The sequence below is a fragment of the Balaenoptera ricei genome, chromosome 16 (genome assembly GCF_028023285.1).
Source record: "Balaenoptera ricei isolate mBalRic1 chromosome 16, mBalRic1.hap2, whole genome shotgun sequence".
In the NCBI taxonomy this organism is placed as follows: Eukaryota; Metazoa; Chordata; class Mammalia; order Artiodactyla; family Balaenopteridae; genus Balaenoptera; species Balaenoptera ricei.
The window spans coordinates 9409307-9422352 of NC_082654.1; the positions used below are offsets into that span (position 1 = coordinate 9409307).

The 13046-nt window shown below is 43.0% G+C and overlaps 1 protein-coding gene across 1 annotated transcript in view; it reads right to left on the reverse strand.

Annotated features, from left to right (window-relative positions):
• Window positions 1-13046, reverse strand: part of HTRA1 (HtrA serine peptidase 1) — a 54214-nt gene that overhangs the window by 22960 nt on the left and 18208 nt on the right. The window contains exons 2-3 of the mRNA XM_059899227.1: window positions 1766-1865; window positions 1148-1352 (exon numbers count right to left, since the gene is read on the reverse strand). Coding sequence (XP_059755210.1) covers window positions 1148-1352; window positions 1766-1865 — 305 coding nt within the window. The remainder of the gene's footprint in view (window positions 1-1147; window positions 1353-1765; window positions 1866-13046) is intronic.

Consider the following 13046-nt stretch of genomic DNA (forward strand, 5'->3'; position numbering starts at 1 on the left):
TTACCTAGTTACCTACACCAGGCACAGAGCCTGTTTCTGTCCCAATCAACAACACAAACATAAACAGCCTATGCTGTACCACCTGGGTCTGACTTCACAGCTCGGATCAAGTAAAATGTACAGAGAGCCGGAGAAGAAGATCCCTCCTGGCTCTTGGTCTATGATCTTTTCCTGGGCCAGAAATAAGATTCCAGCCTAGCCTGATTCTTCTTTCCAGATGAAGTCTGGAAAATGACAAGGGCATGGAGAAACCAGAAAACACCATCTCTCTAGGCACCTGCCACATAGCAAAACAAACCTCCATCACTAACGTACCAAAGAGTGGGAATTGCTGATGGTCTAAAAAAATTGGATTTAAGTTCAGGTATGAAGACTCTGCTACACAAATCAACAGAACAAAAATGCCTACATGGAGAATATTTCAAAAGAAAGCAAACCTTTTCCCAAACTGAGCTCTTCGTGTCTCAGTTTAAAAAAAAAAAAATCTACACTCAGAAAATTGTAGTTTAGAGTACACACCCTTTTGTAGGAGAGTCATATGCACGTTAGCATATTAAAAGCTCTGAGAAGTGCTATGAGGACGAAATCCATTAGCTTTGTTTTAATTCACGGTTTCCAAAACTTTTTTGTGTGGAGTATTGTTTTAAAACACACCTAGTAACTCTGCAAAAACCCAATTTGGGACACTTGGTTTGTTTTCAGAGTGGCTGTTCACATGCTAATGATGGCTAACTTCAAAACCCAGTAAATTCTCTATACGTGATGAGTGCACACATGAACAGAAATCTGTAGCCACAGTTGCCTCAGGGGTAAGAATGGAAGGGAAACTCAATTTTCACTGCTTACCTACTAATTTCTTTATAAACCTATTGCTTTCTTTTATAAAAATTGAAAACACTACTGTTAAAACTCTCACCTGATAGCCTGCTTATTAAAGAAGCTTCCATGAGCTCCCTCCCCTCCCCCACCCCAGATCACACTCAGCATCTCCTGAATGTTCTCCTTTGGACCAGACTTGACTGGTTTGGTCCCGCTTCAGAATCTCATGAAATCAGGGAGTTCTGGTGCCTTCTGACCTCTCCAGATTTAGCCAAATGTCAGTCAAGGCACCTGAGAATTTGGTCCTGCAGGTGGGGAACACACTTACCTCGTGGTCAATTTTAATAAGTGCAATGTCGGCCTTCTCATCCACATCTTTGATTTTGGCCTCATGTGTGGCGCCATTCTTCAGCTCAACTTTGACTCGGTGCTTGTTGGTCACCACGTGGGCGTTTGTCACAATCAGTCCATCTTCGGACACGATAAACCCAGACCCACTGGCCACTGGCACTTCCCTCTTAGAAAAAGGAAGCCTAGAACCAAAAAAAGTACCTGGTTAAGGCTGAAACATCTTCAGATCAGCTCTGAGACACACTGATGAACAGATTCTGTAACAGCAGCACGCATCTAGCAATTGTTACTTGACACATTGGCTTTATTTAACTTTAAAAAATGGAACGTTAGACTGACTTCTATACGCATCCAAACATTCCACTTAGAAAATATTCTTAGGGAATCTCTTCAGAACCAGAGGTTCTTAAAACATCTAGAAGGGTCAAGAATGTAGATTTAAGTAGCCAAACAGGAAAACATCCCAAGGGAGAAATGCTTAGCTTCCTGTAGGACTATATTCAGTGACACTTTAAATAGCTCTGATGTTTTGCTAATGGCAGCGGTTTCGGTGGGAGCTTCAGAGGCCGTGGAACAAAAGGAAGGCTCTCTTTACTTGCGAAACAGTTCGATGTGAACCACAGCAGGAGCAATCTTCTCCACCACATCGGCAATAAAGTTGTATTTATGGCGCAAACTGTTGGGATCTTCCTGCCCTGAGAACAGAAACAAAGACAAGACACTTAAAGATGCTGTGCTCTGTGCTGTGGTCACCTGGAGAAAGATATAGGTTAGAAGAGCCAAAAAACCTGAAGGAGGGTGAGGACAAGAGCCCTTTGCAACTGGGCTCAGTTGCAAAGATCTTTCTGGCTCTTGAGGAAATACCCACTCAGATAAGATGGCAAAACCCACCAAAGTTGACCTCTTGGCTTGGCGTCCTTGCTCTCAATAGTTTCACCTCGAAAATGTTGAACCAGAGGCACCAGCAGATACACGGGCCTCCTACATTATTCCAAAGAGTTGGTCACCTGAGGGTCACCTTGACATGGCACCGTCCACCAGTGTCCCTTCCCCAATTCCCGCAGCACCACACAGCCGCCCTTCTCAGCACACCGCCGCTGTCGAGGGGAGGGCTGAGGCTGCTTTTGACAAGATGCCCATCAAATGTTACAGATTCAAAAGGCTACTATGAAAAAGCATTAAGGCCAAGGCACAGATGGTGTCTTTCCCGCTGTCTGTCCCCAGAGCAGCTTCCCACCACATCTTAAGCACTCACTCCATTTCCCCGACCCCAGGACATCCCAGGGCTAAAGACACAAGAGATGCCTTGATTCTGTTGGGGAAAAAAAAAAGAGAAAATCGAATGACCATAATTCTCTCTATAAACATATGCACTGTAATTAGGGAACCCCCGTATGGTGGGCATTTGCAAAGCTCCTTTCAGACAAAGCTATCAATCACAAATCTGACTGTAGGTCTGTAGGTCTCCCAGCAAGGCAAAAAGTTAGTTACCACCAGCCCGATGTGCACACCCATGGCATCTGACTCAGAAATGAGCTTCTGGAGACTCAGGGGCTGGGAGCCCCCATTCTGCGGGCACACGGGTGGCAGAGGCAGCCTGAGTCTCTTGCTCTGACCCCAAACCCGTACCACCTGCTGACACCCCTGAACAAGTCTCTCTGCTTGAACAGCAGAGGGGCTCCAGGTCAGTCCGCAGCCAAGAACCCCCGCACCCCTTCCTTTCCCTCCTCTCCGCCTCGGCCCGTGGGTCGAGCACAGGGCCGCACCCAGCAGCTCTGCCAGCCCCGCTGCCACCTGGCCCCATGCAGGAACTCACAGGGAGCTTCCAGAAACCTTCAGAGAAATTTGACGGAGAAATCTTATGCCTCTTGCATCTAAAAATTTTAAATTGGGGCTGATATTTTGTGTCTTTTTAAACTATATTTTGGTAGTAATTCATTTTTAGCATATTTTACAAAAGTACTGATCCATGATGAGTAGGAAATAAAAGGAAAAGAACCCTGACCCTTCACCACAGATGGTCTGAGCAGCACTGGTCCACCTCCCTCGCCATTCACACAGGGGGATTCGCAAGGAGGCCTGCAAAACTGCCCCTCGCTAACCAAAGGGCCTGTGTCCCCAACACACACACGCACACACACACACACACACACACACGCCCACACCTACACTTACAAACTCATGAATATATGCTCACACACACACACACTCTCACACTCATGATCGTACACACATATACATATACTCACATGTACACACACATAAACACATCCACACACATACGCACATACTCACATACGCATGCACACACGCTCTTACATACAGACTCTGACTCTCACCAAAACACGTTCGTATACACACACGCTCTTACACTCACACACATACATACATTCACACAGCTACACTCGTATACACAGATACATACACTCATACACACACACACACCCCTCTGTGCCAGGGGTATAGCCGTTCTCCAGGTGCCGGGCTGTGAAAGCTGTGACATTCTCAAGTCTTCTGTGGCTCTCAGAGCTGCATGTCCACAGGCGCCCCCAGTGGCACCGCAGCATCTGTACAGATTGGGCTGTGTGTCCCCACCAGGGACCTCAGTTCCCCAGCTCAATACCCCTGGGCACAGGGACATCCCGGGTACCAGCCTGCCTCTCCCAAGCTTTCCTTCTTGGAAGTGAGAGACCATCGATGAACAAAGGGCCCCTCTCTGTCACGGCTACTGGGCTCTGAGCTGCTTTATTTCAGGGCTGGAATCTGCTCTCTTTTTGCGTAGCTTGATTTTTGTAAGGTGCAGAAAAAAATCTGCAACTACTAAGCAAGATTAACTAATTCAACAAATTTATGGTAGCATCATTTTTATTATTTTTGCTTTCAGAACCCTTTCATATGGTATCATCGGAAAAGCCTTCCTGGGGCTTCTCTGGTGGTGCAGTGGTTAAGAATCTGCCTGCCAGTGCAGGGAACATGGATTCGAGCCCTGGTCCAGGAAGATCCCACATGCCGCGGAGCAACTAAGCCTGTGCGCCACAACTACTGAAGCCCGTGTGCCTAGAGCCTGCACTCCACAACAAGAGGAGCCACCACAATGAGAAGCCTGCACACCACAGCAAAGAGTAGCCCCTGCTCGCCACAACTAGAGAAAGCCAGCATGCGGCAACAAAGACCCAACACAGCCAAAAATAAGTAAATAAATTTATTAAAAAAAAAAAAAAAGAAAAGCCTTCTTTATGGTACCCTTCTTGTGGAAGAGGAAAATCAGATATTGTTCCCATATTATATTTAGAGACACTGAGGCTCAGAGACTATAAATGACTTCTCTAGAGACACTAAATTTTCTTCACAGAGTGTATAAATAACAGAAAAATCTGAGCAAACCTACAACTTTTCCACATAACACATCTACTGCCCTTCCAGGATTCCAGGTAGTGGTTATTTAACTGGTGTGCCTCCCTGCATTCTCCAACAGGAGATATAAATAAGGGGATCGGAACATTCCTTCCCAACACAGAACCTGGTGAACATCACCCAGAGACAACTGTAAACAAATGCATCTGGGCTCCCTCGGACTAGCTCCCTGGGAAAGGCCAAAAGGAGGCTTAACTCCAACAAGGCCAGCAACCCCCAGGGAAGTGTGGAGATTCTGAGACCCTCAAAAGAAAGACGATTACTAGAGTCTTGCCACTAAAAATCATTCACTCGCTTCCTCTTTCTACTTCCCACATAAGCCTGGGAGAATCTGCTCACAACAGGAATGAAAGTGAGCATGGGTTTTTCCAGCTAAAACAAGAAGCAGTTGCTTCCTCACACACACTAGAGAAAGTGGCTCCAGGGTCTGTCCACCTGGGACAGCAATGTGGGAGAGCAGGAAGGACGCTGGCCTGGACACTAGAAGGCCCAGGTTCCATCCGCAGTCTGCTGGGTGGTCTCCATTTCCCCGTCTGTAAAATGGGGCCAACTACCTCTAGAATGAGCTGTGAAGTCTATTCCAGCTCCAACATTCTATGATCTAATCCCTGTCTCTCCCCCTCACTCCAACATGCTACAGCAAGATAAGGAGATTGTGGAATCTGAGATTGGGCACAGGACTCCCCTAATTCTGCAGATGAATAAACAGAAAGGAGGAACAGTGGGAGCACAGACCATACTGAAGAGCCCAAGTGACAAGCCTTAATTGTGCAGCTTAGATGAAAAAGCAACGGGTGACCTCTATTATCATTGGTGGGTCTGTGTCAATGGGAGAAATAAATAGAGCAGAAACAACTGAACTGAAGGAACTATCAACTAATAGTCCAAAGATGGGCAAAACATCAAACCAAAGAAGTGTTTGTCTTCTCCAAATGCAATTTCAGAATGAGGAATAAAAGTGTTGCTAAGAGAGCTTGGCTCAATGCTAGGGTCCTGCTCCATTTAAAAGGTTGTCCATCAAGCTAAAGGAAGCTGCTGCTGCCTCATGGTCTTTAGAAACCCTGGCTGGCCCCATCTGCTGTGATTTCAACTGCGGGTCAACTATCTTCCTTCCAGAGGGGTCAACTCGAGTAGAGAATTCCAGAGATGGACCTAGGCTGGCTCTGCCACAGCCCACTCTCCGAGTGATGCAGACAGATGGAAGGCTGGGACATCCAGGCCACTCAGCATGGGGAGGACAGGTAAGAGCACAGGCTCTGGTCTCAAAAGGATCAGAGTGTGACACTTGGCACGGGACTTACTGGCTATGTGACCTTAGTATGTCACCTTACTCCTCCAAGTCTTCTCCCCTTGTCCATAAAATGTGATGATAATAACATCTACCTCCATGTGTTTCTGATGCTGATTTTATGAGCTACCGTATATGATGAAGTGCTTGGCCAAGTTATGGCATAGTTTAAAAATAAAAAAACAAGAGAACTGGTGGAAGTGCCGCTCAGTAGGCAGCTCTGGACAGGTGTGAGCACCACTTACCTCAGTGGCGCAGCAGAGGAGTAAAGGGAGCGGTGAAAGTGTCCAGAGAACCACTCTCCGCACCTTGGCAAATTTGTGTATGTCTTAGAGGCTCCTCCTAACAGGGCCATCGTGGCCACCAGTGCAGAGGCAGAGATCGAGGGGAAGGTGTGCGGTAAGCCAGTTTTTCTGGCTTTGACATGCACCTCTGTTCCCCAGCTTACAAGAGCAGCCTGCAGCCACTGGGAGACAGGGACTGCGTCAGCAGAATAGTCTAGCCTGAACTGAAGCCCAGCTGCACTCTCAAATTCCCATGGAGTAACCAACCTCACCAGAAGAAGACGAATATAACTCCCTCTATGAAGTGAGGGCCTTGTTTAATTATGCCAGAACTGATGTGGCAGAAGGTAATGAGGATGGGGAGTCTCAAGCGGGGTCGAGACATGGCCCTTCTAGCTACTCCATTATCATACAGAAAGCCGGAATTGGCTGGCATTCAGTAACAGCCTGCCATTTACAGAAAGATGGCAATTCAGAATTCAGAAACATGAAAGTAAGGTATTTTCTACATTCCTGATTAATGAAAAAAAGAGAAAAGACAAAAATGGCTAACATAGGGAATCAAAGAGGGAGCATCAATACAGATCCTACAGACAATAAAAGCATGATAAGGAAGTATCATGAACAAATGTATGCACATAAACTCTACAGCTTAGATAAAATGGACAGATTTCTTTTAAGACATAATTTGTCAAAGCTCACTGAAGAAGATATTGATAATCCAAATAATCCTATAGCTATTAAAGAAGTTGTATTTGTAGTTAAAAACCTTCCCAGAAAGAAAATGTCAGGCCCATACAGCTTCACTGGCGAATGCTACCCAATATTTAAGAAAGAAGCAATACTAATACTTCACAAACTTTCTTCATAAAAGAAGGTAAACACTGCGCAACTTATTTTATGAACTCAGCATTACCCTAATATAAAAGCCAGACAAAAATATTATAAGAAAATTATAGACTGCACTTCCCTGGTGGTCCAGTGGTTAAGACTCGGTGCTTCCAACGCAGGGAACACAGGTTCAGTCCCTGGTCGGGGAACTAAGATCCCACATGCCATGTGGCCAAAAGAAATGTCTTTTCTAATTTAAAAAAAAAGAGGATTTGGTTCAAGATGGCGGAGTAGAAGGACGCACTCTCACTCCCTCTTGCGAGAGCACCGGAATCACAACTAACTGCTGAACAATCATCGACAGGAAGACACTGGAACTCACCAAAAAAGATACCCCACATCCAAAGACAAAGGAGAAGCCACAATGAGATGGTAGGAAGGGGCACAATCACAATAAAATCAAATCCAGAAACTGCTGGGTGGGTGACTCACAAACTGGAGAACACTTATACCACAGAAGTCCACCCACTGGAGTGAAGGTTCTGAGCCCCACGTCAGGCTTCCCAACCTGGGGGTCTGGCAACGGGAGGAGGAATTCCCAGAGAATCAGACTTTGAAGGCCAGCGGGAGTTGATTGCAGGACTTCGACAGGACTGGGGGAAACAGAGACTCCATTCTTCGAGGGCACACACAAAGTAGTGTGCGCATCAGGACCCAGGGGAAGGAGCAGTGACCCCATAGAAGACTGAACCAGACCTACCTGCTAGTGTTGGAGGGTCTCCTGCAGAGGTGGGGGGTGCCTATGGCTCACCGTGAGGACAAGGACACTGGCAGCAGAAGTTCTGGGAAGTACTCCTTGGCGTGAGCCCTCCCAGAGTCCGCCATTAGCCCCACCAAAGACCAGGTAGGCTCCAGTGCTGGGTCGCCTCAGGCCAAACAACCAACAGGGAGGGAACCCAGCCCCACCCATCAGCAGACAAGCAGATTAAAGTTTTACTGAGCCCTGCCCACCAGAGCAACAGCCAGCTCTACCCACCACCAGTCCCTCCCATCAGGAAACTTGCACAAGCCTCTTAGATAGCCTCATCAACCAGAGGGCAGACAGCAGAAGCAAGAAGAACTACAACCCTGCAGCCTGTGGAACAAAAACCACATTCACAGAAAGATAGACAAGATGAAAACGCAGAGGGCTATGTACCAGATGAAGGAACAAGACAAAAGCCCAGAAAAACAACTAAATGAACTGGAGATAGGCAACCTTCCAGAAAAAGAATTCAGAAAAATGATAGTGAAGATGATCCAGGACCTCGGAAAAAGAATGAAGGCAAAGATTGAGAAGATGAAAGAAATGTTTAACAGAGACCTAGAATATTTAAAGAACAAACAAACAGAGATGAACAATACAATAACTGAAATGAAAAATACACTAGAAGGAATCAATAGCAGAATAACCGAGGCAGAAGAATGGATAAGTGACCTGGAAGACAGAATGGTGGAATTCACTGCCGCAGAACAGAATAAAGAAAAAAGAATGAAAAGAAATGAAGACAGCCTAAGAGACCTCTAGGACAACATTAAACAACAACATTCGCATTATAGGGGTCCCAGAAGGAGAAGAGAGAGAGAAAGGACCCAAGAAAATATTTGAAGAGATTATAGTCGAAAACTTCCCTAACATGGGAAAGGAAATAGCCACCCAAGTCCAGGAATCACAGAGGGTCCCATACAGGATAAACCCAAGGAGAAACATGCCGAGACACATAGTAATCAAATTGGCAAAACTTAAAGACAAAGAAAAATTATTGAAAGCGGCAAGGGAAAAACAACAACTAACATACAAGGGAACTCCCATAAGGTTAACAGCTGATTTCTCAGCAGAAACTCTACAAGCCAGAAGGGAGTGGCATGACATGTTCAAAGTGATGAAAGGGAAGAACCTACAACCAAGATTACTCTACCTGGCAAGGATCTCATTCAGATTCGATGGAGAAATCAAAAGCTTTACAGACAAGCAAAAGCTAAGAGAATTCAGCACCACCAAACCAGCTCTACAACAAATACTAAAGGAACTTCTCTAAGTGGGAAACACAAGAGAAGAAAAGGACCTACAAAAACAAACCCAAAACAATTGAGAAAATGGTCATAGGAACATACATATCGATAATTACCTTAAAAGTGAACGGATTAAATGCTCCAACCAAAAGACACAGGCTCGCTGAATGGATACAGAAACAAGACCCATATATATGCTGTCTACAAGAGACCCAATTCAGACCTAGGGTCACATACAGACTGAAAGTGAGGGGATGGAAAAAGATATTCCATGCAAATGGAAATCAAAAGAAAGCTGGAGTAGCAATACTCATATCAGATAAAATAGACTTTAAAATAAAGAATGTTACAAGAGACAAGGAAGGACACTACATAATGATCAAGGGATCAATCCAAGAAGAAGATATGACAATTATAAATATATATGCACCCAACATAGGAGCACCTCAATACATAAGGCAACTGCTAACAGCTATACAAGAGGAAATCGACAGTTAACACAATAATAGTGGGGGACGTTAACACCTCACTTACACCAATGGACAGATCATCCAAACAGAAAATTAATAAGGAACCACAAGCTTTAAATGACACAACAGACCAGATAGATTTAATTGATATTTATAGGACATTCCATCCAGAAACAGCAGATTACACTTTCTTCTTAAGTGTGCACAGAACATTCTCCAGGATAGATCACATCTTCGGTCACAAATGAAGCCTCAGTAAATTTAAGAAAATTGAAATCATATCAAGCATCTTTTCTGACTGCAACACTATGAGATTAGAAATCAATTACAGGGAAAAAATGTAAAAAACACAAACACATGGAGGCTAAACAATACGTTACTAAATAACCAAGACATCACTGAAGAAATCAAAGAGGAAATCAAAAACTACCTAGAGACAAATGACAATGAAAACACGATGATCCAAAACCTATGGGATGCAGCAAAAGCAGTTCTACGACGGAACTTTATAGCAATACAATCCTACCTCAAGAAACAACAACAACAACAACAACAAAGAAACAACAAACATCTCAAACAATCTAACCTTACACCTAAAGGAGCTAGAGAAAGAAGAACAAACAAAACCCAAAGTTAGTAGAAGGAAAGAAATCATAAAGATCAGAGCAGAAATAAATGAAATAGAAACAAAGAAAACAATAGCAAAGATCAATAAAACTAAAAACTGGTTCTTTGAGAAGATAAACAAAACTGATAAACCATTAGCCAGACTCATCAAGAAAAAGAGGGAGAGGACTCAAATCAATAAAATTAGAAATGAAAAGAGAAAAGTTACAACACACACCTCAGAAATACAAAGCATCCTAAGAGACTACTACAAGCAACTCTATGCCAATAAAATGGACAACCTAGAAGAAATGGACAAATTCTTAGAAAAGTATAACCTTCCAAGACTGAACCAGGAAGAAATAGAAAATATGAACAGACTAATCACAAGTAATGAAATTGAAACTTCACCTGTGAAGCCAGCACCAGATGGCTTCACAGGTGAATTCTATCAAACATTTAGAGAAGAGCTAACAACCATCCTTCTCAAACTCTTCCAAAAAATTGCAGAAGAAGAAACACTCCCAAACTCATTCTATGAGGTCACCATCACCCTGATACCAAAACCAGGCAGATATACTACAAAAAAAGAAAATTACAGACCAATATCACTGATGAATATAGATGCAAAAATCCTCAACAAAATACTAGCAAACAGAATCCAACAACACATTAGAAGGATCATACACCACGATCAAGTGGGATTTATCCCAGGGATGCAAGGATTCTTCAATATATGCAAATCAATCAATGTGATACACCATATTAACAAATTGAAGAAGAAAAACCATATGACCATCTCAATAGATGCAGAAAAAGCTTTTGACGGAATTCAACACCAATTTATGATAAAAAACTCTCCAGGAAGTGGGCATAGAGGGAACCTACCTCAACATAATAAAGGCCATATACGACAAACCCACAGCAAACATCATTCTCAATGGTGAAAAGCTGAAAGCATTTCCTCTAAGATCAGGAAAAAGACAAGGATGGCCACTCTCGCCACTATTATTCAACATAGTTTTGGAAGTCCTAGCCACGGCAATCAGAGAAGAAAAAGAAGTAAAAGGAATACAAATTGGAAAAGAAGAAGTAAAAGTGTCACTGTTTGCAGGTGACATGATACTATACATAGAGAATCCTAAAGATGCCAGCAGAAAACTACTAGAGTTAATCAATGAATTTGGGAAAGTTGCAGGATACATAATTAATGCACAGAAATCTCTTACATTGTTATACACTAATGATGAAAAATCTGAAAGAGAAATTAAGGAAACACTCCCATTTACCATTGCAACAAAAAGAATAAAATATCTAGGAATAAACCTATCTAGGGAGACAAAAGACCTGTATGCAGAAAACTATAAGACACTGATGAAAGAAATTAAAGATGATACAAACAGATGGAGAGGTATACCATGTTCTTGATTTGGAAGAATCAATATTGTGAAAATGACTATACTACCCAAAGCAATCTACAGATACAATGCAATCCCTATCAAACTACCAATGGCATTTTTCACAGAACTAGAACAAAAAATCGCACAATTTGTATGGAGACACAAAAGACCCTGAATAGCCAAAGCAGTCTTGAAGGAAAGAAACGGAGCTGGAGTAATCAGACTTCCTGACTTCAGACTATACTACAAAGCTACAGTAATCAAGACAATATGGTACTGGCACAAAAACAGAAATATAGATGAATGGAACAGGATAGAAAGCCCAGAGATAAACACACACACCTATGGTCAACTAATCTATGAGAAAGGAGGCAAGGATACACAATGGAGAAAAGACAGTCTCTTCAATAAGTGGTGCTGGGAAAACTGGACAGCTACATGTAAAAGAATGAAATTAGAACACTCCCTAGCACCATACACAAAAATAAACTCAAAATGGATTAGAGACCTAAATGTAAGACTGGACACTATAAAACTCTTAGAGCAAAACATAGGAAGAACACTCTTTGACATAAATCACAGCAAGATCTTTTTTGATCCACCTCCTAGAGTAATGGAAATACTCTTCTATCACACTGAAGAAAATTTGTTGCAGTGAAAATGAAAATCACGAGGGGACTACGAATCAAAGGACAGACTTTTATCTGTGTTTCTCTCAAAAGATTTAGCACACAATCGCACATGTGCTTTAAATACATCAAAGTGTGTGTTTCGTTCATCTTTAAGGCAAATATGTCAGGTAAAGATGAGAGGTGAAGCAAGAAGAAAGAAGTCTTGCCGGTCCTAATGCATTTGTTCTCACTCTGCCCTGAACCACCCCTGAGTGCCATAGCAAACTCTCAGGATATTTCACATCTTCTGGGAAACACAGCGATACTTGATATCTGTTGGACACCTTGAGAACGAGCTCTAGGCAATTCACGGTTTCAAAATCAGATTGCACTACATTCTTTTGATGATTCCATATTTTGTGAATTTGGATTTCTGGTGGTCGCTGTGATTAAAAGAAAGTACTGTACAAAAATCAATGTTGAACTGGAAATGGGGTGGCAGTGTCCAATCTGATTCCAAGATTTGAGAGGCTGTGTGGTTCCCAACAGGTGTGCAAAGATCATTTGTATTAATTTTGTAAGTAATTGTGGTTACTGAATAATGAGATTAAAATATCATTTTTCTTTTCTTTCTTTTTTTTTTTTTTTTTGTCAAATGACTAATAGGTTACAAGGACACAAAAACTTATTAAGGTGTTGGGACCTAATTATAGTACTTGATAAATGGAACTGTCAGATCCTTCTTTTGGCCTAGGGGGTGCCATGAAAAATTACTGAGACATCAAGGGTGCCCACAAACCATGAAGCTTTGGGAACCTTGGCCAGGTCTCCTGGGGTCTCTCCAGTGGATAATCCTGAATCCCAGCACAGCTACAATAATCCAAAGCATAAGTGGATTTAGAGTGAAGGTAAACAAGGCT